Source organism: Felis catus, chromosome A2 (assembly GCF_018350175.1).
Source record: "Felis catus isolate Fca126 chromosome A2, F.catus_Fca126_mat1.0, whole genome shotgun sequence".
Classification (NCBI taxonomy): Eukaryota; Metazoa; Chordata; class Mammalia; order Carnivora; family Felidae; genus Felis; species Felis catus.
In genome coordinates this window covers 12,333,570-12,358,963 of record NC_058369.1, presented here as the reverse complement: position 1 = coordinate 12,358,963, position 25,394 = coordinate 12,333,570, and the positions used below count along the sequence as shown (strand labels likewise).

The 25,394-nt window shown below is 59.0% G+C and overlaps 2 protein-coding genes across 17 annotated transcripts in view; one reads left to right on the top strand and one right to left on the bottom strand.

Annotated features, from left to right (window-relative positions):
* The first annotated feature begins 109 nt into the window (after positions 1-109).
* On the top strand, positions 110-19,074 carry CHERP (calcium homeostasis endoplasmic reticulum protein). Of its 2 annotated transcripts, none has more exons than XM_011290402.4 (17): positions 110-270; positions 580-753; positions 3,964-4,148; positions 5,283-5,420; positions 5,738-5,889; positions 7,554-7,665; positions 7,780-7,869; positions 9,442-9,700; positions 10,487-10,662; positions 12,383-12,818; positions 14,032-14,270; positions 15,271-15,404; positions 16,005-16,091; positions 16,369-16,512; positions 16,603-16,719; positions 17,203-17,297; positions 17,567-19,074. In XM_011290402.4, the coding sequence occupies exons 1-17, from the start codon at positions 246-248 to the stop codon at positions 17,758-17,760; spliced, it is 2,757 nt and encodes a 918-aa protein (XP_011288704.1). In that variant the 5' UTR covers positions 110-245; the 3' UTR covers positions 17,761-19,074. The 2 variants fall into 2 exon arrangements, with proteins under 2 accessions (XP_011288704.1, XP_011288703.1); XM_011290401.4 differs by having other exon boundaries at positions 7,521-7,665.
* The window catches only part of CA2H19orf44 (chromosome A2 C19orf44 homolog), a 20,739-nt gene continuing 14,360 nt past the window's right edge, over positions 19,016-25,394 (bottom strand). For 10 of the 15 annotated variants that reach the window (XM_045047727.1, XM_019819024.3, XM_019819011.3 and 7 more), the window contains 5 exons: positions 24,631-25,045; positions 23,177-23,272; positions 21,190-21,356; positions 19,575-19,795; positions 19,016-19,431 (listed from right to left, as the gene is read on the bottom strand). In XM_045047727.1, coding sequence (XP_044903662.1) covers positions 19,275-19,431; positions 19,575-19,795; positions 21,190-21,356; positions 23,177-23,272; positions 24,631-25,045 — 1,056 coding nt within the window. In that variant the 3' untranslated portion in view covers positions 19,016-19,274. Of the gene's footprint in view, positions 19,432-19,574; positions 21,357-23,176; positions 23,273-24,630; positions 25,046-25,394 lie in introns of those variants that run through there. The other 5 variants (XM_045047760.1, XM_019819070.3, XM_045047770.1 and 2 more) reach the window with 5 other exon arrangements.

Genomic DNA, 25,394 nt, shown 5'->3' with positions numbered 1-25,394 from the left:
CTCCGCGCAAGCGCGGGCAGGCCCCTGCGCGTGCGCATCACTAGCGACCAGAATCGCGCGGCTTCTTCCCGCCCGCCTTCTGCCCTCCCTTCCGCGGTTTCCCGGCGACGGCCGTAAGTGGAGGGCGGAAGCCGCCCGCGAGACCAGCCGTAAACGGCTCCCTCGCGCCACTTCCGGCCGGCTTCCGCAGACGGGGCTGGTGGGCGATCGTGAGGCGCCGGAGGACGTTCCTTGCGGCCGGAGCCATGGAGATGCCCCTGCCGCCCGACGGTGAGGCCCAGCCTCGGCTCGGGGACCGTTTCTCTCTCCCCGGAATCCCTTCTTGGCCCGCCCCGCCTTCCGGGGTTTCCGGGCCTAGGAGGGGGCGGGGCTCGGCCTCCCGGGTTCGCCTGCGGCCTCTCCCGCGGGTCCCCGCATCCCCGGCGCGCGTGTGGCCTCTATCGGGACCCGTACAAGGGCGGCCTCTCCGGGGCGCAGCCCCAGGGACCCCGGCCCGGCGGACGGGGGCTGGGACGCCAGGGCTCCCGGATTTGGGCGGTCCTCCCTGACGCCCCGCGTGGCCTTTTCTCCGTCCTCCAGACCAGGAGCTTCGAAATGTCATCGACAAGCTGGCCCAGTTCGTGGCTCGCAACGGGCCCGAGTTTGAGAAGATGACGATGGAAAAGCAGAAGGACAACCCGAAATTCTCTTTTCTGTTCGGAGGCGAGTTCTACAGTTACTACAAGTGCAAGTTGGCGCTGGAGCAGCAGCAGCGTGAGTTCTCTCCAGCTCTCAGGCCACCCCTTCCAAGCGATTCCTTTCTCCGACTCCAGTTCGTGCTCTGCCACAAACCGCCTTCTTTCGGCCGCATGCTCAGTCTCCAAAAATGGGGCAGCTCGGCCTTCACGATCCCAGGGCCGTGCCCCGAGCGGCTGCTGGGTCCGAGTGTAATGGAGAACGAGGTTATTGATCCTCTTCCTGGGCTCCGGATCAGGGATTTCTGTATTGTTTTGCAGATGTGATGACTTAGGTCAGCAGAAGTAGAGTGGCCGCTTCAGTGTTTTCCAGAGCGGAAGTGATAGAGGCTGGACTGGGACCCTAGTGGCAGGTGTCCAGAACCCTTTGCGGGACTCTTGGGTCTAGCAAGATTTTTGTGCATTTCAGGTGTTTGCAGTCCAGATCTAAAAGACTTGTTCTTTGGGTTTTAGTTCTTGGCAGATATTTGCCATTTATTTATGTTCACTGAGTTGTGTATCAGGCTTCCAGCCCTGCCCTCAAAGAGTTTAAGATGGGTTTAGAATGGCCCTTGAATAATAGTCACCACGTGGTAAGAGCCCACATCTGTCTTGTTTAGTATCACATTTCAAGCTTGTAGATGACATTAAATGAATAAGTAGGGGGTTGCCAAGTGGTAGGCATCGAAAGGTGTATATTTCCTAAGACTATAGGTTTCCTGAAGCCAACCAGACCTTGTTTGGGTCGTTGTGTTATATAATACGTGGTAGGTAGTAGGTGTTCAATAAAAAGGTGGTAAGAAACAGCAAATGTGCGTTGGCTTGAATAAACACGGTGTGTTTAGGGAGCCATAAGAGTACTGTGAGAAGCCCACCATGGCTAGAGCCTAGAACGTGTGTAGAGGAGGGAAGGGTTTGAGCTGGAGTGATAAATACCAGGGGAAAGTTTGGATTTTCTCCCTCATTCCAGTAGTTCATTTGGTGCCAGTTAGGAGTTAGGTTTGAGGTGTAGGTGGGGGTTTGCCTGCAATTGTAGGCAAATTGTTGTATGTACTTAAGTGTTTTGGAGCAACCATTCATCAGCCCCAGCACATCACCCAGCTGCTACAGGCAGTGGAAAGCCACGAGAGTGTTTGAAAGAAGGGAGAGGTGGGTCAGGTTTGTGGGGCCAGTGTGGAGGACAGGGTGGAGGGAGCACGAATGGAGGCTGGGACCAGTGAGGTCTGCACGTGACGGAACAGGGCATTTGATGGTAAGGTCTGAATTAGGTCAGCAGGTTGGGTCAGAGGGAGTGGGCATGGGGGCAAGTAGGGTTAAGGGGTAGAATCCATGAACTAGGGCCCCAGTTGGATATTTATAAGGGTGTCATAACCAGGCAGAGGACAGTGCTTTGGCCCAAGTGACCATGAGGTGAGGTGCTGTTTTCCCTGCAAGGGAGCCCACTCCCTCCCTGGACTGTCAGAAATTGGGGGCTGCTTGGGACTTGGCATTATAATGGGGGGGAAGGATGGGGTGCTTCTAACAGGGGAGGTTGGCTCAGGAAATGTCTTCTGCTGGTAACGACATCTCTGCTGAGATTAAAGAGGATGTCAGAGTTAGTCAGATGGAAACAGAGGAGAGCAGTGTTTAGGCAAAGGAAAGAGCCTTAGGGAGGGTTGGGAGTGGAGGGAGCAACAGCTCAGGGTGGCTAAAACGCAGAGAAGGAAGGATTGTTGGAGTGGACAGAGGCCAGGGTACAGATGACGGAGGGCTGGCTTGCCAGGGACTTAGGAATTCTGGAAGCTTTTGGGGAGATCTTGGAGGATTTCAGTACTGTGTTCTGGAGCAGGCTTAGCCACTGTGTAGCTGGCCCTTCACCCTGGTAGTTTGAGAAGAGTGAGCCCCAAGACTGTTCTAGAATGGCGCTTCACAAACTCTGGTGAAGAATTAGATTTTATTTTTCATTTTTTTAAAACCCAACCTGTTGTGGAAAGTGTACTTTTGCAAAATACAACAAAGTGAACTGCGAACCATCAAGCCGCTATGAAGATGCCAGAGTGATCGTTGGCCATTTGTATGTTCGGTCCGGGTTTCGCCAAGGGCTGACCCTCGGACCACACTTTCACCAGCAGCACTCTGGCTGTGGTATTGCGAAGAGGTGTAGAGGGCAGGACTGGACTCGGGAGACCAGTTCCAAGGGCGATGCAGGTGACCGCAGAGTCACAGCAGTGACGGCAGGGACACAGATCGGAGTGTGATGTAGGAGGTTCCGACTTGACTACCCGGGGTGACCTGTCAGTGTAGGGTGCAAGGGAGTGGGGAGTGCCAAGACCTCATGGGCTTCGGGCGTGGGCCTAACTGTGCCAGCCGCGGAGCCTGGGAAGGGCCCTGGAGAGGTGGAGCACGCGGCGAGAGGACACGTGTGCCTGTTTGAGGTGCCTGTGGAAAGCCCGTGGGCTGCTGGGTCTGTAATCGGATCCACAGTGCAAGCAATACAGGATGGTGACAACAGAGGTAGGAGCCGTGGCTTGCAAACGTAACTGCAGCCTCAAGTTACCACGTCACGCTCCCCTGTGGGCTCTCGCAGAGAAGAGGGTGGAACTAGGCATCCCAGCATCCCAGGGTCGGGCAGAGAAAGACGGCGGGGCCTGGGGGCGGCCACACAGGCCAAGTGAGACTGGGACCTGAGACCGGGCCGCCGGCCTGAAGAAGGATGTCCACAGGGGTTGGCGGGAGGGGGGTGCAGAGCCAGACCGCCATGGAACGAGATAAACGGGAGGCGCAGAATTAAAGATGAGCCTCAGCTGTAAAGTTGTTGAGAGGAGGCCTGAGACAAAGTTTTTAAAGACAGAAACTGCTGAGGAGGCTGGGGAACGAGAGACCCCCTTGGGGTGGGGCTGTTTATGATCTGGGTTCAACTTGGGCTGGGGCCTGGGTGAGGGGTGGAGAGGGTGGGGGGTGATGGGCTCAGTTCTCAGCTGGAAGGCCAGTGGGCAAGGCCGGATGGCAGGCTAGGGAAGGGCAAGGTGACGTCACACAGAAGAGGGCCCTTAGGGTCGAGGGCAGGACTAGGGCCCTTCGAGTTGAGGGCAGAGCGGGAGGAGCCGGGCTCAGAGTGAGGGGCTGCCGTGCAGCATGGGGGTCCTCTTGTGGACGGCTCGAATAGGGAGGGGAAGTCTCTGCGCCTTGGAGCTGCCCAATGGGCAGCCGCGGGGACGCTTGGACCCTGGCCACCTCCTCATGGGGGCCACCTTTCCTCCTCTGTCACCAGTCATCTGCAAGCAGCAGGCCCCGGAGCTGGAGCCGGCCGCGGCCTTGCCGCCCCTGCCTCAGCCCCCGCTGGCCCCGGCTGCGCCCATCCCGCCGGCCCAGGGAGCCCCATCCATGGACGAGCTTATCCAGCAGAGCCAGTGGAACCTGCAGCAGCAGGAGCAGCACCTGTTAGCTCTCAGACAGGTACGGGGCCTGCTCCTCCTCTGCCCTCTCCCTCCCTCCCCTGCTGGCCCTGGGAGGAGGGGGGGTCCCGAGGAGGCCTGGGGCCCTCCCTGCTTCCCCTCTTGGTCCTGAAGCGGGTAGCCGGAGCTCAGCCTGGGCCTCAGCGTTTGCATCTGTGTGTTGGGACTAAGAACGGTTATCAGAAGAATCCGCCACCATGTGCCAGCACTGAAGACAGGGCTGCCACCCCTTGGGATGTGTTTGGCGGGGCCCCTGACGCGGGACACAGTTCTTCATGAAGTCATTCCACAAGCTCTTTGACGCGCGGACACCCTTCGTGATGGGGTGGACGTCCACAAGTGGGGCCACGCGCTCGAAGGCCGGGTGGCCTCTGGTGCCATTGGCCCCAGCTCCTGCCAGCTAGGCCACCCCAGGCTGTCACGGGGAAGGACCCTTTGGTCCTGATTTGTCACGGTTTGAGTTTTTGGCAAAGTACAGCAGGACGAATTGCCAGAAAGACGATGAATAAAAAATAAAACACCTGAAGCGCCAGCTCCTTTTTTATTACCAGATTCAGGATGTAAAACTACTGTCATTTTGCCGAAAACAAAACCTTCCAGAACGCTCCCCCTCGGTTCCCATGCAGAGCTCGTCCGGGACTGGGTGGCCCGGCTCGGCCAGCCCTGAGCTGACTGCACAGCCCACAGCAGCACTGGGCCTCAGCCACTTCGCGGTCTGCGAATCTAGCGTGCGAGACCCCGCGCCACGTTTTAACTCCCGTTTCCCCGACTGCTAGTGTGGTTGCTCTCTTTTCCCTTGACCGGTGACTGTGTGTTGTCTTTGGACTGTTTGTCCACACTGGTCGCTCAGTTTTCATTCTGTTTTTGTTGAATTGATTGGCTGCCCCTCTGGGTGTTCGTTTTTCCATCCATCGCCTCGGGGGCAGATATCATCTCTTGCTACGTTTTGTCTTGTTCTATCTTCTCCCTGCCTGCCCTGGTCATGGCTGTGACCATGACTGTCCCAGATGCGTGTCTCGGGCTTCGGGTGTGAGGGACGGGACCTCCTGATGCTGGGGGCAGGGCGTGGATGGGCCCGACTCAGCCTGGGCTGAGGTCCCTCCTCACTCAGCCTCCCTCCTGCTTGGCCTCCCAGGAGCAGGTGACAGCGGCCGTGGCCCACGCGGTGGAGCAGCAGATGCAGAAGCTCCTGGAGGAGACCCAGCTGGACATGAATGAGTTTGACAACCTGCTTCAACCCATCATCGACACGTGTACCAAAGATGCCATCTCGGTGAGTGCGGGAGGGGGGGTTGGGTGGGTGCTCCCAGAATCTGGCGCTCCCGATGAGATGGGAGCCTTCTGCGGCCTGCGTAGGGTGGCAGTGCTCTGGGGGGAACCTCATCTGCCCCTTGTCTCCGCTCTCGAGCCCTGCGGGCAGGTGTGCTGCTTCCGGGGAGAGGGAGCCACGAGGCAGGCAGAAGCCTGGGTGTGCAGCGGAATGCTTGGACGCCACGCCCTCAGGGCCCGCCCTCGGCCTCCTGGGCGCCTGCACGGGTGGTGGCCCGGTGGGGAGCTCATCCCTGCTCACCATCGGCCTGGCTGTTGCAGGCCGGGAAGAACTGGATGTTTAGCAACGCCAAGTCCCCTCCTCACTGCGAGCTGATGGCGGGCCACCTCCGGAACCGCATCACAGCCGACGGGGCACACTTCGAGTTGCGGCTGCACCTCATCTACCTGATCAACGACGTGCTGCACCACTGGTGAGGGCCCCGCCAGGCTCCGCCTTGCCTGTCCCCCCTCTTCTGGCCCTCTACTGGGCTGCTGTTCTGCACTCAGTAGCTTGGCCTGGCCCGGGACTGTGGGCGTCGCGTGTCCAAAGACCCCAGAGGAGGATTGGTCTGAGCCATGAGCCCTCCGTCGGGAGGACACCCCACCATCCCCTACATCTTGGCCCCTCCCCTAGACCCTTCACGTCACCCGGGCCACCGTCCCCTGACTCCTTACTTTCCTCGGGCAGCTTCTGGGTGTCTTTAGGCATCTGTCTGTGTCAGCTGCCCACTTCTCTTCGTTGACAAACACACACACACACTTGCTCACTCAGTCACCCTGCTGCCCGACTCTGCTTTGCTTCAGGTCCCTCCCATGGGTCCTCTCTGCTACCCTCTGTCCCACCGCCCTGAAACCCACCCCCACCACACACACAGCCCTCCCGAGGCCAGGCCAGCGTTTACTTCTGCACAGCCTCTTTGGTACCTTACGACAAAGGTTAACTTAAAAAAAAATCAGACACTTGAGCCAAAGCAGGCCTGGAGAGGAAACCGGCAGAAGCACAGATTACTGGTGAGGCTAGCGCTTAGCCGTCAAGACTGGCTGCCAAGTTTGGCTTTGAGCTTGGCCTGGCTGAAGGGGACGGTTCCCGTGAGAGCAGCAGAAGCTGCCCGCCTCCCTCCCGACCCTCACCCCATCTCGTCCCATCTCCTGCCGCGAGTGTGCGGTCTGGGTCCCCGCCCCTCCGCTCCCTGTTTCCTGTGCCAGGCAGATGGCTCTGTTACCACCTGGCCACTCCCTGCTTCGTCCCTCCATTATTTTTATGCCGTGGGGAAACAGGCAGCTGCTCAGAACCTTCTCTGCTCTCCTGCTTTCACCAGCCACTGTGTCGACCAGGGCAGCTCTGCAGAGACGGCCCTGTTTCTGGTAGCTGTCCAGCCATGCTCCTCCTGAGCTCTGCTCTGTCCAGAAGCCTAGTGCTGTGCCCTGTCCTCCTCCCAGGACTGCCCTCCCCTTTTCCCCCTCCCCTGTCCCTCTTCCCAGGGCTGCACTCCCTGCTCTCTCGGAGCACCCTCTGGTGAGCTAGGTGCTGGGAGGGCCTTGGGCTGCTCGTCTTCTGCCCTGCATCCTCCTCCAGGAGGCAACGTGTACCACCGGGTTCTGCCACCTAACTGCACAGCCACAGGGGCCTCCACACCCGTGTACACAGAGTGCCCCCTAGGAAGTTGTGAGGACGGGCCGGCTGGCATGGCCAGCACGCTCCCTTGCCTCCTGAGATGTGGAGCTCGAGCCAAGGTCTCCTTGTGCATAGGGGGGGACAGGGCTGAGGGAGGCCACACGGACAGCTGGGGTTCCTACAGGCCTTGTGTCCATCACCGGGGGGAAAGGGTTGTCTTACTGATCAGGAGACCAGGGTGACAGGCCTCGCTCTGAAGGTCCCCAGGCTGTCCTTTCCCTCCTCCCATTGCTGTCCGTCTGTCACTTGGGCCCAGATGCCAGCGTAGGTCTTGTGGGGAGCCCAGCCCTCGTCCCGGCCGGGTTGGGGGCCCGTGTCCCGAGAAGGCAGAGGGTGCTGTGGCTGGAGCCGCAATGGTAACGGGCGCGTGGCCGGGTCCCGCCCCAGGGCCCTGACGCGCGGAAGGTCTCTCCCTCACAGCCAGCGCAAGCAGGCCAGGGAGCTGCTGGCCGCCCTGCAGAAAGTCGTGGTGCCCATCTACTGCACCAGCTTCTTGGCCGTGGAGGAGGACAAGCAGCAGAAGATCGCCCGGGTACGCGGGGCAGCCGGGAGAGGCAGGGGGAGAGGGCCGGGGGGCGGGGGGAGAGGGGGTGGTGGTACTGAATTTTCTTCTGACGCGGCCTCTCCCTCCTCCCCCCACGTCCAGCTCCTGCAGCTCTGGGAGAAGAACGGCTACTTTGACGACTCCATCATCCAGCAGCTACAGAGCCCAGCCCTGGGGCTCGGCCAGTACCAGGTGGGCGCCACTTCCACCCGCGCCGCTCACCGGGACCGGTGCGGATCCCCCCCCAGGGCCCGGAGGGTGGGGCGTCTGCGACCCCAGCATGTTGCCACACGTCGAGGGGACCGCAGCCCCCGCCTGAGCCAGGAACGGCTGGTGGGGTGGGGTGGGGATTTCAGAGGCTGGGTGGCGTTTTCCAAACTGGGCTCCTGCACGTGTGTCCGGGGCGGTGGTGAGCAGTGGGAGGACGGGCTCTGAACAGCAGCCTGTGGGGGCTCCCGCCCTGTCCACGGTAGCCAGGGAGCCCCTGCCCGCTGAGCCCACCTGCCTTTTCCCTGGTGCTCTGGCGGCCGGGCTGCCCCATTCAGGCCCTGCTGTTGGCAGTCTCTGGCCTGTCGGCGCCGGTCCTCCGGGCTGGCTTCCGCACAACGGAAGCGTCAAAAAGCCTCAAGGCAGTCTTAGCCGTCGTGGTCGTGCCCCGTACGTGCATGTCTGCCTCCTCTCTGAGGACAGGGGTGCGGGGCCGGGAGGGGAGGACCAGCCGGGTGTCCTTGGTCACCTCTACTGTGGCACCGGCATCACTGCCGCATCCACAGCTGCTAGAAGAAAAAGCAGAGCTCCTACCCCTTTCCTCGGGCCGAAAGGTAGCGTTTTTCTGCAGAGATCTGGTGGGAATGTCAGAAGCTGTGTTGGCTGTGTCCTCTTGATGGTCTTGAATGCCACCTCCCCGCAGGGGAGAATCTTTCATGCTCAGAGAGGCAGGAGGAACAAGTGCGTGGTGTACTTTTAAAAACACTTTCCCGTTTTTTGTTGTCGTGAAATAAAACACCCGGTCGGTGACGTTAACTGCTTTTTTTCTGCTGAGTTGGTGACAACAGTTCATGTTCGTGGTGCTGCCCTAGTCTCTTTGCATGTGTTATTTCACTGAGTTCTCCCTCAAATCCTTGGAGGTAGGTCCCATTACCGTTACATTTTACAGATGAGGAAATTGAGGTTCAGGGAGGTTGTGACTTGCTCAGAGCTGTGTGGCGAGTAACGACCATAACCTAGAATTTTGTCAGTGTTTGTGGGTTTTTTGTTGTTTGTTTTTTTGTTTTTTGTTTTTTGTTTTTTGTTTTTAGTTTATTTTGAGAAAGACAGAGTGCGAGCTGGAGAGGGGCAGAGAGAGGGAGAGCAAGAATCACAGGCTCATAGTGCAGAGCCCGACACAGGGCTCAAAACTGTAAGACCATGACCTAAGCTGAAATTAAGAGTTGGCTGCTTAACTGACTGAGCCACCCAGGGGCCCCTCAGTGTTGAGTTTTTAACAGTTGTGTGACAGTCAGGGACATGGCTGTCGAGGCTTGTTCCCTTTCCTAGGGATTTACTTAACTGCAACGAACATTCTCGTCACCGGTTTTTGGCTAGATTCAAAGGCTCTGTGCTTGTCGAGACTATTATGTGACAGTCACCTGCCTGCCTGCTCCGGGCTCCTGGGCCTCACTGCCCAAGGCACTGTCCCAGATTCCAGGGGCTTTCCAGGGTTTGCTCCAGAAGGTTTGGGCCGAGGCAGCGAGCCCTGAGGCTGCTCTCCTCTCTCTCTGCCAGGCGACACTCATCAACGAGTACTCCTCGGTGGTCCAGCCGGTGCAGCTAGCTTTCCAGCAGCAGATCCAGACCCTCAAGACGCAGCACGAGGAGTTTGTCAACAGCCTGGCCCAGCAGCAGCAGCAACAGCAGCAGCAGCAGCAGCAGCAGCAGATCCAAATGCCACAGATGGAAGCTGAAGTCAAGGCCACCCCGCCGCCGCCTGCCCCGCCTCCGGCCCCCACACCCACCCCTGCCATCCCGCCAACCACCCAGCCTGGTACGGGGCTCCCTCAGCACCCACCCTGGGAGGCAGCTTCAGGAAGGCAGCCTTCTCCCGCAGAGAAGGACTCCGGTTCCGTGGGCCCCAAACCGGGCCCAGTCCCAGGGCCAGATTCTAACCTGTTTCCAAGCACTAGGCCCGGAGATTTCACAGGTGAATATGACCAAACCCTTACAAATCAGAGGATTCCTTTCCTGTACGAACTACCCCAGAGAACGCAGAGAGAGGAAAGCTGCCCAGATCATTTTTTGAGACCAGAATAACTTTTACGTCAGACGGACAAAGAGAAAGAACGATAAAGGTCCTGCAACGTCACTTCTGAATACAAATGCAGAACTACTTACCACCTGAAATCCAGCAAAGTATTTAAAGGCACATCACGGTCAAATAGGGTTTGCCCCAGGAATGCGGAAGGATGGTTCGACACGTAAAAAGTCTCATGAGATAACAGATGAGCCGGGAAAGAACGATCTTTCAACAAGATGTAGGAAGGGCATTTAATAAAAATCAGTAGTGGGAGTTTTTGAGCAAACGAGAGATGGGGCAGAAGTTAAGGTGTTGGGAGGCTTTCAGAGGAAGGGGTATGTTGTGTGTGAGGTCAGTCCCCCCGCTTCTCACTGCCGTCCTGTAGGCGATCGCTTTCCAGTGGGGTCACACAGCAGGGGTTTACTGAGAGGTAAAGGCCCCGCCTGGGTTGGTCCCACAGTGGTCGCTGAACATCTTTTCGGGCGGCGCCTCCTGCTGACTGTTGTCCTTGCTAACCACCTTCCTGCCTGGCTCTAGATGACAGCAAGCCTCCCATCCAGATGCCTGGCTCCTCTGAGTACGACGCCTCCGGGGGAGTCCAGGATCCTGCCGCTGCCGGCCCCCGGGGCCCTGGACCCCATGATCAGATCCCACCTAACAAGCCCCCGTGGTTTGACCAGCCTCATCCCGTGGCTCCTTGGGGCCAGCAGCAGGTATTTTCCCAAACTTGCGGTAGGGGGGATGGGGGGGGGTGGGTGGGCGCTGTCCTGTGTGGGTCGATGGGCTTTTCCCGGCTTGCTGGGGAAACCTGAGATTCTGCAGCGCGGCCCTGGGGCTGAGCGGGTAGGGGAGAGAGACCAGCCCCACGTTCCTGAGGGGCAGGGGCAGAACAAGGCAAGTCAGCTCTTCACACCCATCCCTGCTACTTCCTTCCAGCCTTAGGAGCACAGGACCCCGTGTTCTCTGAGGGCTGGGAAGCTTCATAGGGTTTGAGTACAGCCAGGTGAACGGTTTCTGCCCCTTTAACTGGTTCAGCTAGCACAGCGCCAACATTTTGTCACCCTGCAAAGAACACGGTGCTTGCATAGAAAAGGAAGGTCAGAAACGGAAGGCTGGCAGTGCTTTCTGGGGCAGAGATGCTGCCCATTGCCTCTGGTTCCTTGGGGTCAGAATTTCTAGGCCGGGGTCATCTCATCCAGCTTCGCATGACTGGGAAACACTGGAAAGATCCACCTGCTCTCTGGTCACTGGATCTGATTAGACAGAACTTTTAGGCACAGCCCGCGGCCCCCGATGGATGCAGCCCTGGCAGGGGACTCTGTGGAGGGGGTGGGAGGGAGTCAGCTCGGGACTGATGGGCGGGGGGGAGGGGGTGTCTGTGGCTTTGCGTCCCCATTCCCCACCCCAGCTTCAGGACAAGAGATTTAATTTCACCAGAGATTGGGCGTCTCCGTAAAGATGGCTCGCACCTCTGGGTGCCAGCTGTGAGCCATGTGCCATCGGGTGTTTTATGGGTGCCCTCTACTGAGGGAACAGTTCTCGTCCCCATTCTGTAGGTGTGGAAAACAGAAGCCCTCAGTGTCTCCAGGCTCCACCTTCTCGCTGGGGACTGGCGGATGGGCTCGTGACGAGGGCCACCTCCCTGAGGGTCTGCCCAGAGGCAGAGGCATGCTTGGCCTGGCTTGCCCACGTGGTATCTTACACATTTTGAAGTAATTCCCACGTTTAAAGTCTGGCTTTCTGACTTCTTGAAAGACCTGAGCGTGTGGTGCAGCCTCGGCCCGCTCTGTGCTGGCGGTCAGCGGAGCTTCCCAGCTGTGACCCTAGAGATGGGCCCTCTGGTCGTCCTCCTGGGCACATCCCCCCCCCCGGCCCTGTTTGGGGTTAGAAGCCCCGTTTTCAGCCTCACAGCAGCAGTTGGGTGAGATCCAGAGCTCATGTTCTCTTCCCCCTGCAGGAAGACACTTCCTGGAACGGGCCCTCGGGAGCAGACCCTGAGACAGGATTTGAGTTCGTACGGGAGGGGGCCCAGAGGACCGTGCAGGGCAGAGGGGAAGTGACAAGGAAGGGAGTGTCACCAGAGCAGGCATCCGCCACCACGCGTCCCTGGGCCCAGCTGCTCTGCAAGCACCCAGGGGCGGGGGAACAAGAGGGCATCCGCCGGCTTCTGTGTCTGGTGGTCGTGCGGCCCCGGGGCCTGCCTGGCCCGGATGCGGGTACAGGGAGCCCCCTCCGCTGAGACGCGGGGGCAGCATTGGGAGTGTGAGCCCAGGGTGCGCCCAGGCAGCACGGCGTCCGCCGCGCGGCAGAGGGAAGGAGGTGGCACCAGGTCGGGGCCGGGCCGCCTCCATGGGCGGAGACCAGTGCCGCAGAGCGGTTGGCCGGTGCCGGCCCGGCCTCGTGGGGGGCTCACGTCCGCCCTTTGCCTTGCAGCCTCCCGAGCAGCCCCCCTACCCGCACCACCAGGGCGGGCCGCCCCACTGCCCACCCTGGAACAACAGCCATGAGGGCATGTGGGGCGAGCAGCGTGGGGACCCCGGCTGGAACGGCCAGCGGGACGCGCCCTGGAACAGCCAGCCCGACCCCAACTGGAACAGCCAGTTCGAGGGCCCCTGGAACAGCCAGCACGAGCAGCCTCCGTGGGGCGGAGGCCAGCGCGAGCCGCCCTTCCGCATGCAGCGGCCGCCCCACTTCCGGGGACCCTTCCCGCCCCACCAGCAGCACCCACAGTTCAACCAGCCGCCGCACCCCCACAACTTCAACCGCTTCCCACCTCGCTTCATGCAGGACGACTTTCCCCCGCGGCACCCCTTCGAGCGGCCGCCCTACCCCCACCGCTTCGACTACCCCCAGGGGGACTTCCCCGCCGGTGAGTGCGAAGGCGCCCTCCGTGGGGACTGTCCTCGGCCCCGTACACGCCCTCCCTCCTGCCCCTCATTCCTGTCCCCTGCTCAGAGGAGGCGCCTCACGGATCGCCCTTCTGAGCGGGCTCATGGCGCAGCTCGGGGTCGTTGCTGTGGGACCTGGCACATCCCCGAGTCAAGGTGACAAGCAGAGGGTCACGGGATGTTGTGGAAGCCCAGGCCGGGCCCTTGGGAAGGTGGGGAGACGCAGAGGCTGGCGGCCCTGGTGGAGGCATGTGGCACACAGCCGGCTGGCTGGCAGGGTGGGAAGTCCTGCTCCTGTTTCCCACACAGCCTGGGAAGAGGGTGCTGCGTCTGTCTGTCCTGCACGTGAGGAAGGATGTGGGGGTTTGTGGAAGCAAAGTGGCTCCCAAGCCTCACAGTGGGCACGTGGTGCCCCTTCCCGGTTCCTTGTCTGGCTGTTTTCACCAGCTTTTCTAGTTCGTTGCCAATTTTTTTTTTTTTTTTTTTTTGGAAAGAATCTCTAGTTTAGTTAAATTTCTCTTTTTAAAAAATGATTTCTACTCTGTCACTGCTTCTATGTTTGTTTTAAAATTCATTCTCGACCCTAAACTCAGTTGGGACCACTGAGCACATTGATGGCCAGTACAGGTTTCCCCAGGGCTGCACCAAAGCACAGGGTGTCTTGCCCCCCCACCCCCCGCTCTGGGGGCTGTGAGAGTAGGGGTCTTCTCCCCGTCTTCACATCGGCCTCCCTCTGTGTGTACCTGTATCCCACTCGCCTCATCAGGACGCTGGTCGTGTCGGCCTGCCTGTGGGACCTCACTGAAAGTTACCTTTTTAAATACCGTCTCCAAATAATAGTCATATCCTGGGGTACTCGGGTGGGGAGGCACAATTCAGCCCATAACGTTGCTACAATGTTGTGATTTCCCTTATGGTTCCCTGTTTTTGCCTTGAGCCCACGGGTGTTGGTGTGGGTGCAGCACTGGTCCCCCTGAACCCAGATCCTCCCCCCCTGGCTGCAACACCCCAGATAGTGAGAAGCAGCTGGAGAGAAGGTGCCGGGCAGGGCTGCCCACGAGCAGGTGTTGGCATCTTTGCCCGTCACTGGACCCCCTTCCGCGGGCGCTCATCACCTTGTAGATCTCAGTTGTGCTGTCAGCGCCACCCAGATCACGACCCCCAGCGGGCCTGAGAGGAGTTTCTGTTTTGCAGAGATGGGACCCCCTCACCACCACCCTGGCCACCGCATGCCTCATCCTGGGATCAACGAGCACCCACCCTGGGGTGGGCCCCAGCACCCCGACTTCGGCCCTCCTCCCCACGGCTTCAATGGGCAGCCCCCCCACATGCGGCGACAGGGCCCTCCCCACATCAACCATGATGACCCTAGCCTGGTCCCCAACGTGCCCTACTTCGATCTGCCTGCCGGGCTGATGGCGCCCCTCGTGAAGGTAAGGTCACCATGGCAAGCACCTGCTCGCGCATGTGAGGAGTAGTGGGAGCCGCTTCCCCACAGGCTACAAATGCTGCCGCCCGGGGCCCCTTCCCTCTGGTTCCCTACGCCCGGCCAGCCTGAGCGGTCAGTGGGAATGTGTCCAAGCCAACGCCTCTACCTGGACTTGAATCCCTGGGGCAAGAATGAGCAAGGCCCGTGTCTCCTGTGCGCCCTCCACGTTTCCCTCCCGGTGCCCCAAGTTCTGTGGCCATGAGCAGTGGGCCAGGCTGGGTGTGAGGTGCAGCCCTCTTGACCCTGGCCCTGGGAAGCCACTTTGTCCAGTGGCTGACGGCAGAGGGATTTCTCAGAGAAGGTGTGGCCTCTGAACTGGGCCCGCAGGAAATCCAGGGAGGGGCAGCGCTGGGGGTGGGGGTGGGGGGCAAGGGGAGCAAGGTCAGGCTGCAAACCGCTCAAGAGATGCGCTGGGAGAGGAGCCACTTCTCGTCTACTCTGAGGCCCCGTCAGACTGGCAGTCGAGAAGGGCTGCGCCGGGGCGGCAAGGGGGCGGCAGACTGACCTGGTTTCTGGCGAGGGGGTTCCCTGACTCGAGCTGATGCTGCTCTGACCCGGGAGGGGGCCCTGGGGTAGGAGCTGGGGGCACAGGGCAGAAGTCTGGCCGTATCTGCGATCTGCATCATGTCTGTGGGTGAACCAAGGGGCCTTTCCATCATCTCACCTTGGAGATTGTGTCTCACGTGTTTTCTGGAGGGAGAACTCTGGCCTTTATTGGTCTCCAAAAAGTCCTCAACCGCCTCATTAAGGGATCAGATGACTGGTGTGGCCGCAGCCCTGGTGGGATTTCTCGAGGACAGGATGAGGAACACTCGTGCCCGGGGTAACCCTCATCAGACCAGGCCCTTGTGTCCCCCACCCCACTCCCCGGTGCCCACAGCACCCTGGGTGGGCCTGATGGGGGTTCCGGCTGGCGTGCGTGACACCTGTGTTCTTCACTGCAGCTGGAAGACCATGAGTACAAGCCTTTGGACCCAAAAGACATCCGCCTCCCACCCCCCATGCCGCCCAGCGAGAGGCTGCTGGCGGCTGTGGAGGCCTTTTACAGCCCTCCGTCCCACGACAGGCCCAGGAACAGGTACGGGGCTCGGGGAGACTGGGGATGCAGCTGGTGATGGGAGGGTGGCCCTGTCCCCTCTCCTGGCCTGACTCTCCTGAGTTTAGTTTATGGGAAAGACTCCACGCCTTCTGCCCAGGGTAGTGTGAGGTCCAGGTGAGGAAAGTGGTGGCCTATACAACGCTAGGCGTAGGGGCGCCTGGGTGGCTCGGTCGTTTGGGCGTCTGACTCTTGATTTCGGGTCAGTTCATGATCTCACAGCTCATGGCCTGCCCTTTGCAGGGCCACAGGCCTGTCATCTGGGAGTCAGAGCTCCAGGTTCCCTGTTAGGAACATCGTAGGCCCTAACAGCCGTTTGAGCTGTTTGGGGAAATGCTGATGTGGAAAAGGCATGGGAGCCGGGCGTGCAGCCCAGCCTGACTGCTTCCCAGTGGGAGGCCCGGCCTCTTGGCCCGCTTTCCCGTGCGAAGAAGGGCGGCCTCTGCTCACCCGGGTGAGGGACCCTGCTCAGTGTCCGAGTGAACGAGGGAAGGGAGGGCCGCACACCCGGACGTGAACTTTCCCCAGTTGGGTGCGGGAGGGAGGCGCACGGAGTCACATGGGAAGGCCTGTGTCTTACAGCGAAGGCTGGGAGCAGAACGGCCTCTATGAGTTCTTTCGAGCGAAGATGCGGGCGCGGCGGAGGAAGGGCCAGGAAAAGCGGAACAGGTGAGCGCACGGGGGGCCCGCTCACGGTCCACCCGCCTCCCCAAACTACAGCGGGGCTCTGCCTGTGCCGGGCAGACGCGCTGTCACCTCCCGCCCCAGGCTGGCCCGTCTCCCCCTGGCAGGGGGCAGGGGGCAGAGGGAGGTCAGTCCGGCCCCTGCCTGGGCCTGGGGGTTTTTTCACGCGAGGCCCAAGTTAAACCTGAGACGCCAGCACCAGAAGTTTGCCCGGGGTCTTCCCGAAAGCCGGGGGCGCTGCTCACCAGCTCTCTCCCTGCAGTGGACCCTCACGGTCTCGGAGCAGATCCAAGAGCCGAGGGCGCTCTTCCTCCCGCTCCAACTCAAGGTCGTCCAAGTCCTCGGGCTCGTACTCCAGGTCCAGATCTCGCTCCTGCTCCCGCTCCTATTCCCGCTCCCGCTCCAGGTAGGCAGGGTGCCGCCCGCGCACCGAGGCCCCTCCGTGGCGCCCGTGGCCCGTGGCCCCCGCCGACCGCCCGCCCTGTCCTCCCTGCAGGAGCCGCAGCCGGTCTCGCTCCTCCCGGAGCCGCTCCCGCTCACGGTCCCGCTCCCGCTCCAAGTCCTACTCCCCGGGACGGAGACGCCGGTCGCGGTCCAGGAGCCCCACCCCGCCGTAAGATTTCTGTCTTAACTGTCCAGTGGCCGCTGGTAGCGCTGGAACCCTCTGATGCTTTGCTGTGAATGTTGAAACCTGTCGCTAGAAGACGTGCTCCCGGTGGCCCGTGCTGAGGTGGCACCTCGGGGACCCCGAGTTCTAGCGCGGTGACAGTGGCACCGCCTCGCCTCACACCACGCTCTTGCCTTTTTTGTGGTAACGCTGTAAAGCCTGAGGTGGCGCCTGGGCTGTGTCTGACCCTTCTGGGGGTTCCGTGTGACCTGCCCTCACCGCTCGCCGTGGGGCAGGGGCCATCTTAGGGAGCTCCCCTACCTGGCTGGCGAAGATGACAAAGAAGAATGATAGAGACCCAGGATGTGTGTGTGTGTCCTCCTAACTGGTGAACCTTCACGTACGCCACACGCTGTAATATTCTAAGAGTTTTCATTCCAATAAATGTATCCGCTCGTTTTTAAAAAACGTAACCTGTCTTAATTTTAGTTCCTCGGCTGGTCTGGGTTCTAATTCAGCACCTCCTATTCCTGATTCAAGGCTCGGGGAAGAAAACAAAGGACATCAGATGCTGGTGAAAATGGGTAAGGTTCCTGGGAAGAACCACCACCCGCTCTGGGCCTTTGGGGCTGGGGAGCCAGAGAAGGTTCCGGCTCTCTGCCAGAACTTCCACAGAGGGCGAGCCTGCGGTTTTTGCTGGCCATTCTTTCTTACCTCATCAGTTACACGCTTGCCGACCACACACGTGCACATCATTCAGCTCTGCACACGGAGTCCTGTTTCACTTCACACATAAATGTGCCAAATTTCGGCTTTCGTGGGTTATAACCGCCCTCCCCCCTTTCTTCTTAAGGCTGGAGTGGATCTGGTGGCCTCGGCGTGAAAGAGCAAGGGATCCAGGACCCCATCAAGGGGGGGGACGTCCGGGACAAGTGGGACCAGTACAAGGGTGTGGGCGTGGCCCTGGACGACCCCTACGAGAACTACCGCAGGAACAAGAGCTACTCCTTCATCGCCCGCATGAAGGCCAGGGACGAGTGCAAGTAGGCGCTCTGCGGGCGGGAGCCACGCCTCGGCCACCGCGTTGGCCACCGGGACCTTCCTGGCTTACTGGCAGTGACAGATGGTAGGGACAGCTCAGTTCTCACACAGCCTCCATCTCTGGGGAGCGGCAGAAGGAAGGAAGGCCACAGCCTGCCTAGTGACGAGCACCATGCTCGATAGCTTGGAAGGCCCCGGGCCCCGCCTGCAAACCGCTCTAACGTAGAAGCACGACCCCGCCAGGAGATGCCCGGGCCCGCGCGGCCAGAGCCTGCTTCCCTTGACGGCGAAGTGAGAAACACGAGACCCTCCACCCCTGGATGAGAATCCCTGACATCTTAAGGCACGGCTGTTTCGCACCTCTCCCCTCGGGCAGATCTGAGCTTCTGCTTAAACCAGTAGGAGCGTGTGGAGGAGAGGCCCTGGGCGAGCGGCCCGGCAGCCTGGGAGCGGGTGTGGGGCCAGCCGGCCCTGCCCGCCTGTGCCCCGCCTGTGCCCCGCCGACGTGCGGTGGATGGGGAAGCTCAGGCCAGGCGCTGGTTCCAAACAGAAAAACAAACCCTTTTTGATTTGCAAAGTTACACAGGGTTCTTCTCGTTTCTACTCCAGGTCTTTAGTTTTGGAGAAGGGAATGTTGCTCTAAGGGGATCCCAGTGAGAATTTGAAACCCGATTCCTCTGAGACATGCTGACCCTTAGTTCATTTATTTTAGTTGTTTGCGTTGAAATTTTTTCCCCAAACGTCAGCCGTTTGCTGTACCTGCAGAAACGGAGGTTCTGAGGACACGGACCTGAGGCACCTTCAGGTCCCAGAATGACACCCTCGGAGAGTCTGTACCCTTAGCGTCTCGGCCTGTGTTTTCCACTTAGAGGAACCCAACACCAGCGCTCGCGTGGACCTTCCGCTCCAGGGTGTGGAGAGAGACCCCTGGCTGTGCCTCCCACTCCTCATTCCCCTTGCTGCCCGCCCCCCCCCCCCCCACAGCCACCACCATCGAGGGAGGTGAGGCCAGGAGGGAGTGGGGTCTGCTGGGCGGCACTGGGGACGGCGTGGGACAGGCCACGCTTGGCGTCTGTGGGCAGCTCGTGTGGTGCCGTTTATTTGTACAGAAACATTTTTGAAAAATTCTTTTCAATAAGATGCAAAGTCCTCTCCAACTTTTCAACCTGATGTGATAAAATATTTGATTTTGTTCTAGGTTTCCTGTAGCTGTGAATTGTTCAAACGTGTCTGATTCAGGATAAAACGTAAACACGTGCTGTTAACAATTTCTTGTGGATTTTACTGTTTTGCCTTCAAATAAAAACTTTTTTTAAAGACCTTTTTCTCTGCGTGTTCAAGTTAGAAGTGTGCTCCAGCCGAGTCGGGAGCAGGCATGCCTGGAATGCAGAGACTGCGTCCGAGTCGTGCGGTCAGGTCAGGAGCTGCCCTGGCGCCTCATGTGGGTGTGCCCGGCGTGGACACCTGGCCCGGACTCCTGCTTAGCAGATGGGGCTGCGGCCCCTCCCGTCTATGTCCGCTCACTGGGCGGCCAGCACCCGGCCGGCACAGCCGCTCCGCGGGGCTCCGGACAGGCTGGCATCCTCCGTCCAGCCGTGAGTGGCTCCACTCCACCCGTGGGGCCACTGCCACCGGCCCGCGCGTCCCCTTGGCGGCCGGGCGAGTTCCACTACTCTGCTAAAGAAGGCTGGAGCTGGGATTCCACTCGGGTGAGTCCTCGGCACCGCCTGCCCCCCGCCACTGTCCCCTGGAAACCAACGTGTGTCGCAGCCGGTGTTCTGGACCCGCTTGTCCGTTCAAACCCACAAATCCTGCCTCACCTCCGGTCCCCAGAGCTCCTCCTCCACCTCCTCCAGGGCATCCTCCATGGACAGCGGGGCAGGCCTGTGGTGCCTGATGTACTGTGGGGCAGAGGACAGGGGGCCGTCACCACCGCCACCTCAGTCCACTGAGGCTTTGGGTGCTGGAGGCAGCGCCTGTCCCCAGTGGCTCCCGGGCAGGTGGGCAGAAAAAGACCATGACACGAAGCCACGTGACAATGCTGTGGAAAGAAGAGGAGAGACAAACCCAGACAGGCTCTGGCCAAGGCACCTGCGAGGGATGCGCCCTGACTGGGTCTGAGAGGGAAGCATGACCATGGCTGGGGGTGAGGGGAGCTGGCGAGTGGGGCTACCGGGGGCGCCCTCAGGGCACACGGGGCGGGCAGAAGGGCCCAGAGCAGGCCGTGAGGAGCCACGGGGGGCTATAGGCAGGTGACATGGTCAGATCACTTCAGCTGTATCCCACCAATCGGTGTGTATGATCAACTGAAGTCAAAGAACCCCGTGGGGGTGTGATCATCAGAGTCCAGGATGCGGGAAACCGTTGAAGAAACAACCTGTTTACTTGAACAAATGAACTGCAAGGAAACATCAAAGAGATGGGGCAGGGGAAACCCGTAAGCAGGGGTTCTCAAAGTGGGTCCCCTGTGGGCACAAGGGGGAACACCCGCGCCCAGGCCCACCTCTGCTGCCAGCGGAACCCTGGTGGCCCTCGGGGTCTGATGCCGCTCCGAGCCAAGAACCACCGCCCTAAGCCCTAATCGGGAGCCTAAAAGGACCCCAAACATTCTTGATGCACAGGCTTTGGATTCTGAAGAAGCAAATAGCAACAAAATGTTCGACTTGCATGAGCCAAGTGGGAATCTACCCCTGGATATCCACCAATACTAAGAAAATAAGAAAAGTTCATTCGGTTTGGGTGTGATAATGATACTGTGACCATTTTGTTCCAAAGTCCTTAGTTTTAAGAACTACAAAGCAAGATATTTGTGGATAAAAGGACAGAAATGACCATGCAGAAGTTCACGTGGTGTGATGCCATCTCTAGAAACATTATCATATCTAATACCTAGTATGCTATATATCTTACAACATATAGTATGAAACATACATAATATTGTGTATTTCATACATAATGTTCCTATTTTACACAGGGAAAATCTAAAGAATATCGAATTCTCTCTTAAGTTATGGAGGGCTTTAAAAATTACCTACCTCTGTAACAAAATTTTTACAAAATGAGAAGAAAATTTTTACAATCGAACAAAAATTAAATTTAGGGGGGAGCGAGAGGTGAGTGTGACAGTCTTGGCACTTCAGCCCACAGGACTGAGCAGAGCTTGGGGACGGGTCTGCAGAGGGACAGGAGCCCCCACCGAGGAGGTCCCCTTTGCTCCAAGGTCACACACAGCCTAGCCAGCCGCAGCCCACGCCAGGCTGCCTCTCGCTGCCCCCGTCCCATACTGCTCTCGCCAAGGACGAGGACAGCTCCTTTCCCCAGGACTGTAGGTGACTGGGCCCACGGTGTTCCTGCTGCCCGGGCTGAGCCCTGTCCCCCTTCGCGTGCAAAGGCCCCTGCCCTCCCTCCCAGGAAGGGGGTGTGTGCTGTGGTCACCTGTTTGGTTTCCTCCAGGGTGTGGTAGTGGAAGGAGTCTCGGTCCAGGGACTGCAGGAGGGACATGTGCAGGTGCCGGCTGGCCTCCACGAACTGCTGCGTCAGGCTCAGCTGCTGCTTCAGCATGTCGTTGAGCGCCAACGCGGCCGGGCTGTAAGCTGTCAGGGCTGTACCAGCTCCGTGTCACTCCGCCCACCTGCCCGCCTGTCTCCCCAAGGGTGAGGCTCTGGGCCACCCACCCCCCCCCCCGCGCCCCCACCCCGCGCTCAGCAGCGTCCCCGCAGGGCCAAGGGGGGCTGCCTTCTGGAAGCGCTGCCACCAGAAATACTGCTGTCTGTGGGCTTGTGTGGGACCCTCAGGAGCTGCACGTGGGATGCTCGGCTCCCAGGCAGAAGCAGAAGCCTCAACTAAATGTCCCACCCGCGGGAAGAAGTCTAGGAAACCCCAAGTTCTGCAACTGCACGATGTGAATCCTGCTCGCACCACTGAGCTGGACACTGAAAAACGGGTAAGAGGAGGGGCGCCTGGGGGGCTCAGTCGGCTAAGCGTCCTGGCCCTTGGTTTCCGCTCAGGTCACGATCTTGAGGTTCGTGAGTTCCAGCCCCATGTCGGGCTCTGTACTGACAGTGCGGAGCCTGTGTGGGATTCTCTCTCTCCCTCTGCCTCCCCCAACTTGTGCTGTCTCTGTCTCGAATAAACTCTTAAAGAAATGGGTAAGGGGGTAAATCCTGTTATGTATCTTTAAACATAAAACTAAAATACTTAAAATTAAAAATACAATTAAAGGGGCTCCTGCGTGGCTCAGTCGATTAAACGTCTGACTCTTGGTCTCAGCTCAGGTCGCGATCTCATGGTGCGTAGGATCGAGCTGACAGCACAGAGCCTGCTTGGGATTCTCTCCCTGCCCCTTCCCTGCGTGCGCTGTCTCTCTCTCTCTCTCTCTCTCAAGAATAAATAAGTAAACTTTGAAAAATACAATTAAAAATAAAAGTTTTAATTAAATTCAAAATATGTTGAAAAATGGAAGCTGTGTAACTGTTAGAAATGATCATTGTCAGACTACAAGAGAACAGAAAAATCTCTGAGGTAATAGCAAGCTAAATGGAAGAGTTTTTTGAAAGGATACAAACATTTCAATTGTTACAACCTGTGCATTTTTAACGTCTTCATCTTTAAAAAAATTGAAAATGGCAGGGGCGCCCAGGCTCAAGTCGGCTAAGCAGTCGACTTCGGCTCAGGTCACGATCTCACGGTCCGTGGGTTCAAGCCCCGCGTCAGGCTCTGTGCTGACAGCTCAGAGCCTGGAGCCTGCTTCAGCTTCTGTGTCTCCCTCTCTCTCTGCCCCTCCCCACTCATACTCTGTCTCTCTCAAAACCAAATAAACGTTAAAAAAATTTTTTTGTTTTTAATTGAAAAGGGAAAAAAAAAACGCAAGTCCTAGATGGACCTTTGTTTGTGCCCTGTGAGCCACCAGTGGCCCCGTGGGGACCTGACGCGGCCTGGGCTCCCTCGGCAGCTGCTGGGAGGGCCTTCCCCCTGCCCCAGGCTGGACCGGGCCTCCCTAGGACCCCACAACTCCCCCAGACCCTGAAAGGAGTCCAGGCCTGTGGCCGCCACGCTGGCTCACACTCAGGACCTGCCCAGTGTCTTCAGGGGAAAAAGCACCATGTATTCTGGACGCGAAGGCTCAGAGGGGAGCGTGCAAAATAAAAGCAGCGTGGCGGGGGTGGAGGGCCTAGAGGTGTGTTACTCCCAACATTCCTGTCTTATCTGACACGGGTGTCCTTTGGCAACACGGACCAAAGGTTCTCAGACACCCAGTCTGTCGTCAGGGGTCCCAGGAACCGGGGCAGTTGCCTGTGACCATGTCACCAACAGACTCCCCAAACCCAGCACTGAAATGGGGCAGCAGCGCTCCCGGCGGGGGCAGCCCTGCAGCTAAGATGCGTCCACTTCACCGCAAGGACCCGCTGAGCTGTACTGTTACCTTCTATGGAGTCCGCGCTGACGACGTGGCTGGCAATGGGCACGGGGTCCACGTAGGCACCTCCCAGAGCCGGTCCGACGGCCGCCACACCGGGCCCTGTCCCAGAGACAAAGGGGGAGGGGCTGATGGGCAGGATTCAGAGTGACTTTCATCAACATATGAAATAAGCTACACGAGTCTGTGCTTTCTTCTCCTGAACAGGACAGCCACCTTCTTGCTTTGTTAACCTCCTTTACGATTTCCCCAAACCTGCCTCCGTCTTTCTGGAGGCGTCTCCTGGTACAAGTCTGCTGAGCGGGCTCAAGCCATCACCGCGGTCCGTGACATCATGCCCTCCCCTCCTTCTCCCCTCCATCCTAGGGGCCACACGAAGGCTTCGGAATGTTCCCGGGACTGTGATAAGCTGGTTGATTTAGACTGCGGTTTTCCTCTTTCGATATCAGGCCTAGTCGAGGAAAACGGCACCAGCTGGGTTTTACCAAAGGGCTCTTTAAGTCGCAAAATAATACAGACAGAAACGCGCACATTTGTCAACAACAGGCTACGTTGTCAGGCAGCGGGAGGACGTGGAGAGGAGCACAGAGGCTTCTACGTCAGAACTGGGCCTCCACTACCCTCGAAGGCCTTCTAGTGATCTGACTTGGCACGTCTGACTGGCTTTCCTCCCCGAGAAATGAGAAAATGGTCACGACCTACCCCAGCGTGCAGCCCAGGCTGAGACACGGCTAAGCCCCCCTGAATCAAAATGAATACAGCAGGTGACAGTGTTACGCCCTCGTGCAGTCCAGGAATAATAACCCTGGCTACGCTGTGGGCAGCCACCTAGGCGAGAAAAGAGAGCGGGAGGATGTTTAAAAGCAAGGGACCTTTCCACCCAGAAGGACCAAGACTGAAACTGGAGACAAGACAGACGCCTGGAAGGTCACACCAGCCATGAAGAGCAATGTCCCCTGCACCACAGAAGAGAATCCAGCATAACACACCGCGCCGGGAGCCCCAAGCCACCTGAGGACTCGCCGTCCCAGGTGGTGGTCCCACGCTCAGTGCCGTCCCTAGGCTCGCCCTGGGCACCGCCAACATTTGGGGCTGGGTCATTTCCTGGCAGGGCCAGCCTGGGCACCGCAGGACGTTGGGCAGCATCCCTGGCCTCCACCCAGTCACGACAGCCCAAACTGGCTCCAACCTCGCTGAGGTCCCCTGGGGGCAGGCTCACCACAGCTGAGAACCACCGCCTTAGTCCCTGATTCTGAAACCTTTCTGGAGGTTTTAGAGCTCGGGGGGCAGTGGGAGACACCCAGGGCGGCTGCCCCTCGTCCTTGGAAGAGGGAACGGGGCACCAAGGCCCCCCAGCTGGTTAACAATGACAGACCCTGAAGCCTTCGTCATGCTTCCAAGGATGCCCACGGCACGCGCCCTGGGAGCCGGCGCCTCCCCCCCGGGGCCCGCACACTTACCCTCCACCCACTGGTAGGTGAAGGCGGGCTCGAAGGTCTGCACAGCCGTCTCCTTCATGATGACTCTTGTAACGTCCCTGACTTGCTTTTTCCAAGGTTTGAGCGTTGGCAGGGGAAGGTCTGTCTTCAGGCTTGCAGAGAATTCTGACAGAGTGTCCAGCGTCCTTTCAGGAGACTCGGAACAGGCCCTTGACTCGGATGCTGTCGAATTTGGGGATTTTTCAAAATCTTCTGAGTAAGCCGAGCTCACTGTGCTGGCCGTGGGCTCCTGAGACGTTGGCCTCGGGCTGGAAGCATCCTCAGGCCCGGCAGAGGAAGCCGATGGCTCGCTCAGGCACTCTGAGACCTCGCTTCCAGTGGGAGGGCCCCCTGCGTGGGGACTTTGGCTGGATGCCTTTTCCCGCTGGCCTTCTTTCTAAAGGGAGGATGACAGAGGTCACGGGAAAGTGGTTTCGAACGATCAACACGCTCAAAGTACCACCGCATTAGAATGGAGTGCAGGGTACCCAGGGGGCCCAGCAGGGAAGGGTCCACGCTGGTCCTTCAGGGGTTTTGAGCAGGCCCAGTACCGTGAGCAATATTCTTGAGATGCTTTGGGGCCGCTGTATTTTAACACTGATGGTGTGAGCATGTGTAGGGGGCACGTGGTTGAAATCCGTTACAATGTCATTATTATGTATTATTAAAACAGTGCCTGCAGGTTCCATAGTGAGGAGGTTACTAATATGGCAAGAACCACAATGGGCACTATGATGAGTACAGGC